Consider the following 17,278-nt stretch of genomic DNA (forward strand, 5'->3'; position numbering starts at 1 on the left):
CAACCTCTGGGGTGGTGTGGTGATGGTCACATGTTGGGGGGGGCAGATGCAAAACTTAATAGAGTAATGCATGTCAGCTCTGTGCAGTAGGTTGGCTTCTGCACACTCTTGTGATCTGAGTTGAAGGGCAAATGCCAGCCAGGTAAAAACATTGAAGGAGGGCGCAAAACCAGAGCTGGTGTGGGATGTGGCCTGGGGGTGGGGGTGGGATATCTGTGGGGGGTGGTCTGGGGAGAAATTCACACCCCTGTTGTAGACAATGGACCAATGGTCTGGCTCAGCATAGAGCAGATTCCTATGTCCCAAATCTTTCCTGTTACCTGGGTTTGTTTATATAGCTCCCATGTAGATGCATGTCAGAGTAAGCCAACAGCTGTTCCTTATCTCTGACTTCTCTCCAAGAAAGAAAAAAATGCATCGTGGTCATTGCCATATTCCCATATCGCCAGCTGATGTAACTCATTTAGCATCACTGAATCCTGCTAGAGCCGAGCAGATTCTCTCAAGTGGAGATGTGGCCAAGACCCAAGTGTGTCAAGGCTATGAGCTGTAAATATGGAAGTTGATGGCCCTTGTTCTTTCCCAGCTTGCTTGTTCCAGCCTCTAATGAATGAATGCCCAACTCCTCTGTAATTGTGTTTAAAAGGTATCAGCATGACAGTTCAGAAACCCTTGAAGACAGAATAATATTTTCAGCAACAGATGGATTTAACACTGCAGATGGAACACTGAGAGTACAGGTAATAACCAACTCAGCAATGAACTTTACCAGCGTATAATTGAAAGGTATTAATCACCTACTGGCTTATCCAGCTTCACCAAGTAGGTTTTTAACTTTCATTAATCTTCCCTTTAGATTCACACCAAATTCTCTATTTAGATTAGGTTTTATGCCTGGATCAAATAGGTTCATGATGCCTCCAGATTACCAAGTCAAGGCCAATTTAGTTGCCGTTGCAGTAGACCTACATATTTAAAACCAGGACTGTTGTCAGATATATAAAGGGGGGAGAAAGGAGAGGTCAGGGAATGACTGAAGTTGCATTGCAATGGGGAGTCATGAACTGAACGCTTCTCTAATGCATGCTACCCCACCCTATGCTGAATCCCAGATGTTTCGTTTTTTTTTGTCTCAGTGGGGCTCCATATCATGCACAATGCGGATGCATTTTCTTGAAATTGGCATCCATACTTTCAGACATGAGTGCACTTATGTGCATAGGGAGGCAATTTCAATATAATCTGGGTCAATTATTTGTGGATTTCTTGTCTCTAAAAATCACACACATGTTTACATGGTAGATAGACTGTTCCAGGGCCAGCATGAGCTATGCTATGTGTTAACCATGTGGATTTATTTATTTAACAAATTTGTATACTGTTTGATTGTCAAGAAGAAGAAGAAGAAGAAGAAGAAGAAGAAGAAGAAGAAGAAGAAGAAGAAGAACCGCCTGTAAGCGGTTTACATCCATATAAATAAAACATGTTGTCAGGGACTGGACCGAACAGGAGGAATGGGAAATGTGCCCTCAGTCTGATAGGCTCCTCTCAGAAGAGGAGGGGGTTGGGAAGTTTCTCCCCGCTTGTTTCCAGCAGTTTCAGGAGGAGAGGGAGACAAGGATGATGTACAGCTGAATAAGGAAATGCCTAGTTACGAGATAGTTGAGGAAGAGAGAGAAGTGAGAGAACAACCAGCAGAGACCTCCCTGGAGAGTATGGGAGACCCTCCTAGTCCAAGGGTTTGCGCGTCCCTCTGCATTCATGAACAGAGAATGCGGAGGGATGTGCCTCTTGTTCAGGATGTTGTTGGGGATGGAAGAAGAGGGACTCAGAGTAGCCAACGTCTCCTATGTGTGGAGACATGGGTCTTTTGTCTTGCAACCAGATGACTGAATAAAAAACCATGAAATACAAACTGTTTGTTCTTCTTGCCTCTGAGGCTACCGGGGGAGGAGAGGATACTCAACGCCTGACACATGTACACTGACAGTTGAAAATGGTTAAAAAGATGGTTAAAGTAAACAGTAGTACTGAAGCGTACGCCGAAGGTGTCAGTAGGCAGGAAGTTCCAAAGTGTAGGTGCTGCCACAGTAAAATATGGATTTCTTAAATGTGTGGAATGAGTATTAGGTGGCACCTGTAGCAGTGCCAGTTCCGTAGATCAGAGTCCAGGTCTCTGAGGAGGGCTGTTACATTCTGACCTCACTCCTGTCAGTGGCCGTGCTGCAGCATTTTGCACCAGTTCCATCTTCTGGATCAAATGCAAGGGAAGCCCTGTATCGAGTGCATTGCAGTAATCCCTCATTGAAGTCAACCATGCCTGAACTATGATGGTCAAACTCTCCTGATTGCAGCTGGTCAAAGGTACTTCTAGCCATTGAGGTGACCTGGACCTCCAGTGACAGGGCTGGATCCAGAAGCACCATACCTGCAACCTCATCCAGCCAACAAGAGGCCAGTTTCTTAGGCACGAGAACCACTTGCCCAGAGTGCCTACATCTAGTCAGGATTCAAGCTCAGTTTATTTTCCTTCTTCCTCAACTTTTGGTTTAAGACAAACTTCAGTTCCCTGCTAGGTACAAATATGGGGGATTGTGCCCCCTGCCTGTGACTACTGTGACAAACAGCGGCCAATAAAATGCTTTTTGGGGATCCATGCTACTGCTGGCCTGGAAGAGACTTGACTCTTCAGAATAAAATATTGATGTTGAGCAAAGAACTAACACAGTTGTAGATCAGCTGGCCAACATGAATGATGTACCAATCTAGCAAAAGCAAGCACCTGACAGATTGCAGTTTTTACAAGACACAATTATGGAATTTTTGGATATGCCATCCTAATTGAGGGCACTGGTTTAAGACATTCAGACAGTCTCTTGGCCTTCCTTCCAGCCATGTGTTATGTCTCCTCTATCTCCCTCATTCAAGATCATACCAGTAAATGATGAGCCACCAGAGCTGCAACCTGGTTTAAGATCAAGTCTGGAGTGCCTGGAAGGAGAGCGAGTCTTCATCACGGCTGAATACCTCTATGCAACAGATGCTGACAGCGAAGACTCTAGACTCATCTATATGATTGCCAGGGCTCCAAAGCATGGGGTTATTCAAAAGGATGGCTTTGTGGTGGAGAAGTTCTCTCAACATGACATCACTCAAGGATCCATCTCCTATGTGCACACAGGTAATTAGCAGCAGCAGCTGTGTTTACTTTCAACAGTCTCTTCCAGGTGTCCATGCACTTTACTAGGTATACCCTCTTATATTCCTTAATGAGTGCCTTTTGCAGACTAATCTTTGCTTTAAGCTTTATTATTTTGTACACGTTGTGTTTTCTTTTTTAAAAAATGATATTTATTGAAGGTTTAAGATTACAGAAAAAAAGTAAGAAAGAGGAAAAAAAAGAAATTAAAATACAAATCAGTACATATAAAAAAGAACAAAACACACAATACATCAAAGCAAAAGTAAAAACAAAAACAATTAAAACCCCATCCAATATTTCCATATCTTTATCTTTCATTTACTTGTTTCATCGACCTCCTCACACCTCCCTTTTTTGTATTCTAGTTATTAATTATTTCAGCAAATCCTTTCCATCTTTCACTATTTTCTGTCATTTAATTGTCTTAATTTATTTTAACCTTATCTTACCATAAAAACCCTAAAACTTATTTGTACATAACTCCTTATAACATTTCTACTAAAGCCGTATAGTTTCATTCCAACATTTTTCTAACACTCATTAATTTTACATTATTTCTCTAAAAAATTTTTTAAACTTTCTTCCAATCTTCATCCACCGTCTCTTCCCCCTGGTCTCGGGTTCTGTCAGTCCTTTCTATCCATTCCATATAGTCCATCAACCTGGTGACCTTCTGTCCGAGGCTCTTAACTCTCTTCCATGTCCCTTCTGCAGATCTTCTTCATATTTATACCTGCACTTTACTTTGTCTTCTGCTGATCTTATTCTTAATTTCCTTCCTTTAGCACTAAGGAGTAGATCTCGGGGAGACTCCAACCTAACAATGTCTTTATCCCTTCTCGACAGGTCAGCCCATTCTCCATAGTCAGAACTAAAATCCAAAGAATATTTCAGAGCATGTTTCAAAATCCCTCCACAGTTGAAGGCCCCCACCACTCCAATCACCCCCTGGCCCAAAACCAGATCCCAAAAGCCAGGACGTCCCTGCATAAGGGGATCTCTATCCAACTTTCCTTCTCCAATCCAAGCGGGACTCCATCTCTCCAAATCTGGCTTTCTCCAGATTCGGTCATCAAAAACAACAGCTTATGTTCATACAAGGCCGAGGCTCTCTCCACTTGTATTACTTGAGGTTCAACAACAACCTCCCCCTTTATCTTCTCCACAGCTTGCCATGTCAAAACAGATTCCTGGGTCGGTTCCTGAGTAGTTTCTGTATAAGTATTCACTTTTTGTCACAAATCAGTCATTTTTTGTCCAAAATTGTCAATTTTAGTAATCATCACATCCGTCTTCTCATGAAGCTGTTCCAATAAGGCACTTGTCTTGCAAAAAGCAATCACTAAGGCTTCTTCTGTCCACATTCTTGTCCAAGGTCAATGTCTAATTCTCACGGTCTTTAATCTCTGCAGCTGGAGAATTCCCCAGCTCCACTCCTGCAACAGTTTCAAAAGCTCCCTCTAGGGGAAACATTTTCTATTTGTATCCGTCCTTTTACAAGCAGGTCCAGCAACAAAGTTATTTTCGATTTTCAGATATTTTACTCCTTTTAAGTGCAAAAGGAAACATTGCAATCAATATGTTTCTCTTATTTGACTATCTGTCAACATACGTTTTATTCACAGTCAATGAACTTTCCCAAAACGTCACTTCCTGGCAGCCCGTTCCCAGGTTCAAAACGGTGGTAATTTATCTTTCTTCACTCTCTCTTCTGCAGGCTTAAACAATCTAAATTTCCCCCCCTCTTCTCCTGCTTCCAAGGGGGGTTTAGTAATTTTAGCCGATGGAGGTTTAATCCTTTACAAAAGACTTTCCAGACTTTAGCTTGCAATGTCTTTGCTTCAATCTATTTACAAAAGCGGAAGGTGGACTTCCTGTTTGGAACCTTCCCGCTTCGGTGCCAAATTAAGATATTTAATAATCCAATTTTCCGTTCTACTCACAGGTAGTTGTTTAAAGTCCAATTGTCCACAGGAAAAAAGTCAGCGCTCTCTGGCAACATCAATGCGGCTTCACTCCGTGAAAAGAGCAGTAGATTCGAAGCACTGTGCCGCTCACCCCACGTCGCTCCGGATCCCCGAAACCAGGTTTCCCCGCGAGTAGGGGAGGCGCAAAACGTGCCAGCCGAATCCCACATCCACAGGCTTCTCCCGCGTGTGGTTTTTAATGGGTCTCCGCTTTGCCGTGGCGGTCCAGACCCTGATTTCCACGAAGCGGATTCCTCCCGATCAGAGGAAATCCGCCATTGCCAGAGGCGCTCACCCGGAAGTCTTTCCACGTTGTGTTTTCATTCATGATCAATAATTTTGTTTCCCATGAGAACATGCCATACTAGAAAACTCGGGCTGCTGCTTCTGCTCCCAAGCGTCTCATGCGGCTCAGCCTTCCAATTAATCACAGTGGTATACAGAAGACAAAGACTAGAAATGAGCTAAAACTATAAAATCAGAATTCATTGAGAAAGTCTGCTGGAATAATAATAATAAAAATGTATTCAGAAGTTCAACATGGTGGAGGCTTGTCTGACTTCAACTTGAAGGCAGTTTCATAAAATTGGGCCCACAATACTGAATGAAGGGGTCCTTGTGGATACATGCCATAAAACCAGTCATTGTGGATAGAAGCTGGCCATCTTAGTCTCTAACAGTTATTCCCCTGAAGATATCAGTGTTTGTGCAGGAATATAAGGGATCCCTGAGGTATCCTTGACCCAAGCTGTTAAGCGACCTGTAAATTAATGCCAGAACCTTGAACTTGGACTACTACGCAACTTCCCAAACACTAGACTTATGTTTAGTGTGATGAATTTACTTATCTCTCAACTGTCTTTTATTCACTCTTCTATTTTGAGATTTTACATATTTGAGCATTTTCCCCCTAGTGGCGACAAGGTCTATTTTTTTTTAATAGGAGCAAACCGCAAGCAACTTTAAAGGAACCTGCCTATGAAAATGCCACCTTGGTTTTTTAAAATATCTTTTTCTTGAAAATCATCTGGTCAGCATATTTAATTACTGATTAACTTTTTATTAAAATATTATGTGCACAATTTCGCCAGAGGTAAGCATTTTAAATCTCATTAATTTTAGTTTCAAGAATTAAGTATGCCTTTAAATCTTTCTCAGGAAAATTAGTGGGCCATTGGAGCTCCTTCAGAATGGATGGGATTCCTTCTTAAGTCTACCAGCACTCTGTAATGTATGGAGTGTATTGTGACCATAAAGATTGGTTGTAGCTGAGTGGGTGAGCAACTGCTCATCCAGTTTCCTTTCCTTGTTGTCTTTACCCCACCTTTCTGCCTCATCCTCTCTTGACCTCCTTCCCCTCTTCTGCCTAGCCCTGTTGAATTTGTAGCTTGTTCCTCTGGCAAGTAGCAAGATAATTGCCACATGGTGGTTTCATATATGGAAATGCAGGCTTGAGGTGGGATATCTATGAGCACAATTTGTTTTTGTTTTTCATTTGTCTCTCTGCAGTCAGCACAGACTTTGTGTGTGTGCTTCCCCGAGTCTTGCACTACCATGCATTTCTATTTACAGATGCTGCATCTGTATATCATGCTGAGCCAGACCATGGCTTACTCCCAGGGTGGAGCTTCCACCTTCCAAATGTGCTGATCCTTGTAGCTCAGTGTGGTGCAGGTATTGCTAAACCAGGTATTGACTTAACCAAGATCCCAGGTTAGGCTGATATGCTGATTTCTTCCCTCCTCAACCATGACCTGTAGCTCTTGGATACAGAATGCGCTTAAGGAGGAGACTGCTTAACCCTAGGTATGGCTTAGCTGCCACGCTGTGCTGAGATAAAAGGGCCAGGGAAGAGGAATGTGGGTACAAGCTCCTCTCTAGAAGCCAGTGTGTTTGTGCAGTCATGGTAAACCATAGTTTGGCTTAATGTGATGTGCAAAGCAGGTCAGATAATAGTTGTGCTGAAAATACATGGATTTGTCTCTCTTCCCTCAAGCCGTAATAGCCAGCAGGTCTGGGATTTCTCTGCCCCCTTGCTTACTCAACTATACGCATAAATATTCAGCCTGGTGATTTCTTTATTTTCTTTTCGAGCTGTTGTAAAATAATGTATGTCTATCCTGAAAGCCACAGCCTACTGCTACAGACGACTACAAGGTCCTTAGTCTGCCCTTGTGCGTTCTGAAACTGTACTGTACAAGATGCCTGGTGGTGGAATTGTCATTTCCTAGACTTGTTTTGTTTTTCTTAAGCAGAAACCTGCGTGAGAAGGTGGGGCATGTCTGACCACTGATGTGTGTGGTGTTTTTTTAAAGAAATGAGAGAAAAATGAAAACTCCTTAAATTATAAAATTTGGCACTCTGTGGAACATAATTTATAGTGAATTAGATTTTGGTTTTCTGCTTGTATTGTAATGTATGTGCTATGCATGTTAAATAAAGTGATAATTCTCATTGTTCATCTCCTGATGCGCTGTCTGCCGTAAATATGATCTATTTAAAATTGTGCATTACAAGAGAGAGCTTGCTAAGTGCAACTAGGCTTTATTTACTTTGTGCTGTGTGCTGTGCAGACTCTGCACCTATTACTATAGGGTAACCTTCTGACAAGATGGGCATCTGTGTGATGTTAACCAGTGGTTGTTTTAACATAAATGGTGGCAACACATTTTATTACATACGTGAACCACTAGTTGAGGCTGCTTAAGACAATGACTCCATTTCCTGTGTGCAAATGTCTTAAACCCAAACCCACCCCCTTACTGTCCGCCATGGGGTGGGGTGGGGGAAAGTTACTACCTCATGCTTATTTTAAAGCCTGGTAGCTTATTTAAAGCACCTTAATTTGTGTGTATGTGTTTTCCAGGAGGAGAAATAGGTCATAGTTATCTCACGGACAGCGTAACTTTGATAATCTCAGATGGAGAAGCTGGAACAGTGGATGGTGGTTGTGCTGACGCAAATCTCCCGCCACCTGTACCACTTCATCCCAGTTTACCAGTGTATGATCTAAACATCTCTGTGGTACCCATTAACAACCAGAGGCCAACCATTCAAACTGGTATGTACGGTATTTACTAAACCGCTTCTTCTCTTCAAAGCACTGAGGTTAAAATCTTGACTTTATCCTTTTGGGGTTCAGATTGCACAGTTTGCTCTTCACTGAGCAATCTAGAGCTGTTGAAATCAGCGGGAAGGTTGCTTTATGAGTTCTGTGGAATGTGGATTGCAAGCTGACCCTTTCTGGTGCACAGCTGCACAAGTTAAACACAACTAGTAGCTATCTGCTATGTGTGACCTGAACCTAGGTTCAAGCATGAGATTTTACAAACCTCCTCAACCTGTAGAATCAGTTTCCAATTGGTTTATTTTTTAATAGAAAAGCACACACAGAGACAGACAGAAATGTCAGGTATTGCTTGCCATCACCTCAAACAGAGCCTGAAGGGAACAGCATTCCTTCATTCCATGCCCCTAAAATCTGGTATTTGGGGAGACACTGGCTCCAAGCAGTGGTTCCTTATTCTATCATCATTACAGCTATTGACAGATTAATCTTTGGATTTGACTTAATCTTTTGAAGGGGCACCTTATGGCATTAAATTGAAAAAAACTAATTCTAATGTCCATGGGTTGTTCACTTGTAGGGTATTACTCATGCAAGGTGTTAATCTGGTGGTGCAGGGATAGCCCCTATGTGTGAGTAGGAGCTCGTGTGTTAGACTTCTATTTCAGACAAATGCGGGATATGCATGGTTCTGTGAGGAAGTAGATGTGGCATTGAGGATGGGGCTAAGGGCATATGACCATAAATTTTTGGAGGGCCTCCCCAAATACCCCATGCACAATATTCCAACTTCATCTTCATCACAGATGAATGTCATTCCTGCTACACACTAAACCAGTGATTTCAGCTTGCTGGTCTCTTATGACCCTAGATTTCTTTCCCGAGTAGTTTCAATAAATTCAGAGTCATTGTATTTACAAAGTTAGATTTTTTGCCTTACTTTGCATTTAACACTTGATCTGATTTGCTTCTTTTTACTCTCTCTCTGCTCATTCACCCAATTTGCAGTTTGTTTATTTGTTTTAGATATTTCTAGGCTGCCTTTCAAGTCAATGGCCTTCCCAATACGGCTTACATTAATAACAAATACACAGTTCCAATAAAAACAGACAGTAAAACATGCAATTTAATTTGCAATAAAACAGTCAGTTAATAAAATTAAAGGCCCACAGAAACCTCACAGCAGTTTACACAATCAAACCTTTCAATCAAAAGCCAAGGAAAACAGTTTGAGGTGTGTGTGTAAGTCACTCTCAAAACCTAAACTGAAGAAATCAGTTGTACCTCTCTTAAAGGTAAATGTATAGGGAAGAAGCCACTGAGGAAGCTGTTTGGAGTTTAACCAGCCAAAAGAAAGAACACAAAAGAGGTCTTGGGCACACCTAGGTAAAGGGTAAAGGGACCCCTGACCATTAGGTCCAGTCGTGACCGACTCTGGGGTTGCGGCGCTCCTCTCGCTTTATTGGCCAAGGGAACCGGCGTACAGCTTCCAGGTCATGTGACCAGCATGACTAAGCCGCTTCTGGCAAACCAGAGCAGCACATGGAAACACCGTTAACCTTCCCGCCAGAGCGGTACCTATTTATCTGCTTGCACTTTGACGTGCTTTCGAACTGCTAGGTTGGCAGGAGCAGGGACTGAGCAACGGGAGCTCACCCCGTCACGGGGATTCAAACTACCGACCTTCTGATCGGCAAGTCCTAGGCTCTGTGGTTTAACCCACAGTGCCACCTATCTAAAAGTAAAATAAAAATCGAAACCCTTCAGGATTTCCCACCCACTCCTGGTGATGTGGACCAATCAATAATGTACAAGAGCAAGAGACAGGTCTTGTGTAAAAGCCAGTCAGGAAGTATAAGAGGTTTCATTCCTTATGCTATGCTAATGAAGGGGTATTGGTTTCTACATAGTAACAAACTTTTAAGCAGCCCCCACAACACTCCCCATGAAGGGGCTGGGCACCCACAAATTTTTGTGCCGGGGCAGTGCATGCAGGGGCATGTTCGACTGATGTCAGCACACCTGCCAGCATGCATGGTCCTGGGCACCCACGGTCCCAGGACCAAGCCGACGGGCCTAATGAGCGCTTTCCAAAGCAATACGCAAACTGAAACACGCACATCCTTCAAAATTCAGGCTTCTCCAAATTTTACAATGCAGCTCTGCAGTCAAGTAATGTGTACAAATATACATTTATTCGACAAAATGCATATATTAGTGAAAATAACATACAAAAATACATATATATATTTACTTTGCAAAAATTGTATATTGAGCAAAACCTGCATACAAAATTGCATATTGGGAGAAATTCACTATACAATGCTGGTGAATTTCCTGGATGACATCTTTCCCCCGAATGCAAATGGATATGGAATTGTGGATAACTGAAGATTAGGAAAAAAGGACATTAAGAGTAACTGAAAATGACAGGTTTACCTATCTCTGTTCCCTGGTGTGTAGAACACATCCTTGGGGGCTGACTACTTTTTCTGGTTTCTGTCTGGGTGGCAATGGAATCCACAAAACTCTTGGGACTGGATGCAATGCTGCCTGCCAAAGTGGGGTTTTGCCACATTGGCTAAACCTTAGAAAATCAGGGTAAATGCAGCCCAAGATCATCATAGTGAGAATGACTCTGAGATGGTCTTAATGCAGTCTGAATATAATATTAAGTGAAATTAATTTTCACAATTAATTTATGCCCCGTGTAATATGAATGCACATTCCCCCCCCCCAGTGCAGGCTGGGGTGGGATTTTTGTACTTTGAATCCTAATCCATAACTAGATCTCCATCTGGATCCATTGCTAAACACAGATGTACAAAAACAAGTGTTTGGCATGGGGTTTGCCTCTGAAAATCCAAGTACAAAATATTAGGGTCAGCATTTTACTGCCAAAGATGGATTTGGAGCACCTGAGTCTCTTTTGGACTACCAAAATGAAGTGTCACTGAAATTTCAGTATTTTAACCATCCATTTGAAGCTTCAGAAATCGAAACATAAAGCTGGCTAATAAATTAGCAGAAAAAGATTCTTGTTTGCAGACAGTGCTGTTTTGCTGTGACTACATTAGTTGCTCAACATCATGGATGGTTTAGTTCCTAGTATTTGAAAACAGGCAGCATCTAAACCAAGTTTTTCCAGTTAGTAGTGGATGTATTATTCACAGATAAAAAACAATATTTCATTCAACTAAGTATTTTGGCTTGCATTAAATTTAGCTTGATGTCTAGAATATTTAAGTTCTTTGGGGTTGGGGAGGGAAGGAAGGAGCAGTCTATTTCTGCTCCATTTCCCTTCTACATTCTCCCATCACATTTTTGCATTATTCTGTGAATTTTTAGAAATCTGGAAAAATGCAGTTAAATGCATTTAGCTGTGCTATGATTGTGGCAGGTCTCTGGTGATGGTGATTCTGAGAAAAGTCAGTGACTTCAGCTCTGAACTAACTCATGATTTTATGTTGCTTTGCCCACCTATGTCAAATGGACAATGATAATTAGCACAGTATCCTGGAAAATGGGTCTCAAACTCAGCTCACAAGAATCTTGGTCAGAAGCTTTCTCACCTGGGATCTCTAACTAGATCAAGCTAGGGTCTTGCATGTTTGTACACTCGTACCTACACAGTATGATATCTAGGAGTTAAAAAAGAAAGAAGAAGGGGCATTTCTAGGTTACGATATAGTGATGTTGTTTTTTCCTGAGCTTCACACTGGGAAGGCACAATACAACCGAGATTGGAAATTCCATAGTTCCAATAGAAGGGTAGAACTTGGAAAAATTCAACTGGTGCGGAAGAGTGAGCAAGGTCACTGGTGACACAGCTCCATTCCATCTGTGCAGGCTCCCTCTTAGCAGAAGGAATTCAGCAACATGATATTTGTAGCTTTATTCATTGACTCATTGCTTCCCAATTTTGTAGTTCTGGGTTGTTACTAGCATTATTTTAAAAAGCAGGTTATTTAAACGTGCTTACCAATGAAATAAAGCTGTTCTTAACTAATTAAGCACAACAGTCATTTAATAGAGAAATTAAATGCAATCCTGCCTCTATGGCAGCAAGGCACGTAGCTATCATGCCTGTCTCCAGGGCAAGGTATTGTTTATTGTTTATAGCAGAAGCTACTAGTGCTTGACATGTGTCAAAAAATTAGGTATCCCAAAAGTGGGCATGCAAGTATATTTATTTATTTATTTATTGCTAAATGAGCAAACTGAGGTGAGGTTGGTGTTAGTTGACAGCACTGAGGTCACATTGGTTCACTGAATGAAATCTAGAAATGAAACCTTGCTACAATATATATATATATAGGGCAAATCTGGAGTTATGGCGTATATGGTTCACTGTGTGTATGTTTGTGCCAGGGTGGGAGTCTGGTGCAGATCATCAATAACTCAGAAGGCACCAATGAACTTAATGCCTTATTCAAAGGAATAAAAGCAGATCATGCCCAATAAGCACAGCAACTCTGTTCCCAGGAGGTCTTGCCCCAATGAGGAAGTTGTAAGAACTGAAGGTTCTTGCTGTCCCACAGTTCCCTAAGTCTCCTCCTCTCCTGGGTCCTTCCCAAGCAACCTGAGGCATCTTTGCATGGTCTGTCTTTGCTCTATCCTCTTCATACCTCTGCCAAGTTCTGGGAGACCAGGGCGGAGGGGAGCTGGTCAAAGCAGGAGGGGAAGACTCCCTGGCTTCTTCAGCAGTGTGCCTCATCTCTGCCTCTTGGCCCCGCTCCTCTCCAGCCTCTGCTTCTGCTTCTGCCACAGCCTCTTCCTGCACACTAAACCATGTTATCTCTTCAGCTTCCCACACCTCTTCCTCCCAGTCTGCTCCCTCTTCTCTCTGACCATGCACCACCACCCCACCACCAATCCCATGGATTTGAGCCTTCTTCCCCTGGGGATTCCCTTGTTTTCCGCAAGCAACTAACTTGCCTATGGACAGTGTTGGACTCAGAGAATTTGGTTCACTAGTCCTAGAATGTACATACAAGCTGCCGTCTTTAAATGTCAGTTCAATGTCTGTTAAATAGGTTTCATGCTTCCCTTTCTGACAGGGTGGTTGAGAGGGTGAATATTCTAAGAAAGTGTTATTCAGCCCGAGTCTATCAGGGACTGGACAGAGGAGGAATGGTGGAGGCCGCCTCCCCAGCCTGAACCTTCCAGAGAAGAGGAAGACAGTATAGATTTACAACAGTGTTTTGTGGGAGGTCACAGTTCAGAGGCAGAAGAGGGGAAAAGCTGGGAAATGATGGGAGAGGAACAAGAAGAAGAAGAAGCAGCGCCAGGGGAGAGACAGCTGACAGACTCGGTGTCTTTAGAAAGCCTTCTCCCAGAACCTGGCGGGCATTGAAAGTAGGAGAGCAGAGAGCTCAGAGGCAGAAGGCACAGATCAGCCACTGTAGGGATGACGTATAATGGGAGAGACGGAGGGGGTGGGGTTTCACTTGGAGCAACACCATTACTCTAGGAGGCTGCATTTCCAAGCCCCTCTCTGTGAATATTGAGTAAACAACATTGGTAAGAACTTCCTTGTCTTATCCATTCCTGGCAACCTGCCATGAGAGGGGGGTGGATCCTCTGAAGTCTGACAGAGTCTTACACATACTTTGCACATTACACTTAATTATGAAAGCAATATGAATTTGTAAGAAATGTTATGCTTCAAAAGGATTTATTTTGCACATCATGAAGGCTTAAATTACAAACTGTTGCTAACCTCCAACTTGACATTTCCCATTCCTGGCTCTTCACAACATCTTGACCCCTCCCTGCATTCCAATATTCTATTTGTGGTTGTTCATTTTGTGCAAATTGTTTCTGTGACTTGTCCAAGACTTTTACCACAGTCTTTCTGCACTCCAGTGCATTCCTTATGAGAAGCATTGTATCTTCCTTGTTCAGAAAGCCTGGACAGATGACTTGTCAGATTCTGTTCTGCCTGTTCAGATGTGTGTAGGGTGAGGCCATGGAAATTATAACATTGCCCCATACCTCCAACCCTGTGGGATAGCCAAATTTTACAAAGGGGAGTTTAAAGCAATTTAGCTACATCATTGATTGCATCTATTCTGAACACCAAGCTATATAAACACCATAGAAATTGATTAGAGAAGAATAGTTTGGATTATGCAAATATCAATTGAACCCATGCTTTATAGCTTTCCACACCTGTCAGGCACTGTGAGAAGAATGACTACTTAATGTTTGCTACCATCTAGAGATACACAGCAGCCCAATACTGCTGAGTAAGTTATCTTGAGCTGAAACTAGTGCTTTTCTCAGCAGCTACTGACCAGATCAATAGCCGATTATGTTGAGGTGCTAGACAGGCAGGCTGTGATGACTTAGCAGCCTCTTAGTTATGAACAAAGTAGAGTTGGGATTAGTGTGGATAACATTCTTCTTCTGCCCTTTTTTCAAGGAGAGATGTTTGTGGTGGAAGAGGGGTCTTCAGCATGTGTCAGTTTAAAATATCTGGATGCCTCAGACGAAGACACAACTCCAGAGGAGCTAACTTTCTTCTTGGAAACTAGTCCTGAGTATGGATACTTGGAGAACATCCTTCCTACACCTGGACATGAGAAGAGCAATGCTGGAGTTAATATAAGTGAGTTACAGACTTGTTGCTCTACTTCTGCCCCCTCCCCCACGGGCCTCAACACTCATGGGCAACAATTATGAAGGAGAAACTGATAAGTACAAGGTTAGACTCCCCCAGGCCCAAACACTAATATTGGGCCAAAATATGGTTTTGGTATTTTTCATCACCCCTGTAGATACATTCCAAAGTACTAAGGTTGCTTTGAAATGATTTCTAGGCTGTCATCGCCTTTCTCTACATTTTCTTAAGCTTTTGGGGGGGGGGGCTGGGTGAGTATATATTTTAAGTGACTCTGGATCTAAGGAAGGAAAAAGCTTACGTGACTCTGGATCTGAAGGAGCCTTTCAAGAAACACACCCCACTCCCTGCCACAATAGATTTATATTCAAATGCTTCCCACCCCCATCTGTGCTACACTGATTCAGAAAGTAGACCCATGAGTATACAGGGCTAGGTAATGTATCAGAGAAGAACTTAGCACTTCCCTAGAATCTCCTATGTTTCCACAGAAAATCGGACAATGGATTTCCCCTGCAGTCCCCCACTTCCATGTATACGTTCCAAGTGTAAGCAGAGCAAGACTGTGTGTTTGGTTCCACCTTCCCCTCTCCTCTCCCTATACTTTAGGGAAGAGGGAGAGGGCAGTAGGTGGCAGAAGACTGCTACAGTGGCAGACTTGGGTGCTATTGCACCCTGTGCGAAGCCAAAATTTGGTGCCTTCCCAAAGGATGGGTAAGGAGGCAGCCTGCTTTGGGAAGTAGGTGTGAGGGCTCTGGCAGGGTCCTAGAGCCCCACTCACCTCCTTCCCAAAGCTGGTAAAGCTCTAACTAGGCTAACCTGGGCATTGAGAAAACACCCCTCAGCTCAGTGCCCAATGCACAGCCCTAAATCTGCCCCTCATTGCTATCAGCACAGTGGAACCTTTCTGCAGGGACATTTCCTGCCCAGGATTTTGGGTCTTGATTAGCAGAAGGAAATTGTGCTCTGTGCACCTTTTTCAATTTTCACAAAACCCTTTGCTGCCTGTTTCTCATTTCTGCAAAGTAAGGCATTTTATTTATTTACTTATTTATAAATGCATTTATATACTGTTAAATCACAACACATTTCAAAGCAGTTTGCAACATTAAGAAGATAAAAATCATACAATAAAAGCATAAGAAGTTAGAAACAATTTAAAAAACTAATTTTAAAAATAAGCATTAATATTCTATTGTGGAGGATAGACTCTTAATTACCTGCATAGGTCTGGCGGAATAAAAAAACCTTTCAGCAGGCTTTTAAAAACGGGAATGGAAGGAGCCTGCTGAGAAAGGCAAGGAACTGGCAAGAACCGCTGCTGTGTGAGCCCCAATTTGAGTTGGGCTTTGCCTGAAGGAGATTTGTATCCAAATCAAATTTGGCATATTGTATTATTTGTTTGTTACATTTATACCCAACTTACCTCCAAGGACCTGAAGGTGATGTGCATAGTTCTCCGCCTCCTCTCCATATTTTCCTCACAACAACCCTGTGAGATAGATTGGGCTAAGAGGGAAGTGAGTGGCCCAAGGCCCAAGCTTCATGAGCTAGTGGGTATTTGAACACTGGTCTCCCAGGTCCTGGTCTGACACTCTAACCACCACGCTGCAGAAGAAACTTGAGAAGCCCCTTTCAAAATCCACTCCATCTGCACATGTCTCTTCAGATGCTTCTGGGCTGTTAATATTTTGTGGGAGCAATTCAGTCACATACCAAAATGTTAGGTTTGTGTGTGTTTGAAGTAGATTGAAGTGCTCTTTTACCCAACAAATCCACTTAGAAAACAAAACTGCACTGAATAAATAGGTTATCCAACGGAGCCCTCCCTTCCTCCCAGTCTTAATGGACATGAAGATTAGATATGGCAAAAGCTGTTTTCTTATGGACACCGGCTATATGCAGTAGAGTTCTTCGCTGTATATGCAAGATGATTTACGTGTATACTTAAAATATGAAATACGAGTTTAACAAGGAGTCAAGGCTGGCCTTCACTTCTGTTGCATACACTCTCAGCAGTAAATGTGAAAAATAATAGAATGGATTTAATTCTCTGCTTTTAACACTTTGACTCTCTCCAAAAGGTGTGTTCACTTTTCGGAGTCTCCAGGCTGGTTATATCAATTACGTTCAGTCAAAGCATGAGCATTTAGAACCCTCCTCTGATCACTTCATGGTGTCTGTTAGTGATGGCTTTCATAAATCTTTGGCAATGCCTTTCTACATCATCATTGATCCGGTAAATGATGAAATCCCAAGCCTGCAACTTAGGAACCTAACAGTAAGTCTGAGAACTTCTTCCATGGCAGTTCTTTGCTTTCTATAATCTATTTGCACAAAATGAAAGCCAGGTATAAAAACATGAGGGATATCGGACAATGTTATAATAGGCGGACCATGGTAGACAGCAATTCATT

General features: G+C 42.5%; 1 protein-coding gene across 3 annotated transcripts in view; it reads left to right on the forward strand.

Moving 5' to 3' along the window:
• The window catches only part of LOC309535543 (FRAS1-related extracellular matrix protein 1-like), a 110,088-nt gene that overhangs the window by 24,551 nt on the left and 68,259 nt on the right, over window positions 1-17,278 (forward strand). For all 3 annotated transcript variants that reach the window (XM_082228696.1, XM_082228695.1, XM_082228697.1), the window contains exons 15-19: window positions 647-740; window positions 2,929-3,181; window positions 8,036-8,230; window positions 14,664-14,849; window positions 16,946-17,142. In XM_082228696.1, coding sequence (XP_082084822.1) covers window positions 647-740; window positions 2,929-3,181; window positions 8,036-8,230; window positions 14,664-14,849; window positions 16,946-17,142 — 925 coding nt within the window. The remainder of the gene's footprint in view (window positions 1-646; window positions 741-2,928; window positions 3,182-8,035; window positions 8,231-14,663; window positions 14,850-16,945; window positions 17,143-17,278) is intronic.

Source organism: Podarcis vaucheri, assembly GCF_965113315.1.
Source record: "Podarcis vaucheri genome assembly, chromosome: 6".
Lineage (NCBI taxonomy): Eukaryota > Metazoa > Chordata > Lepidosauria > Squamata > Lacertidae > Podarcis > Podarcis vaucheri.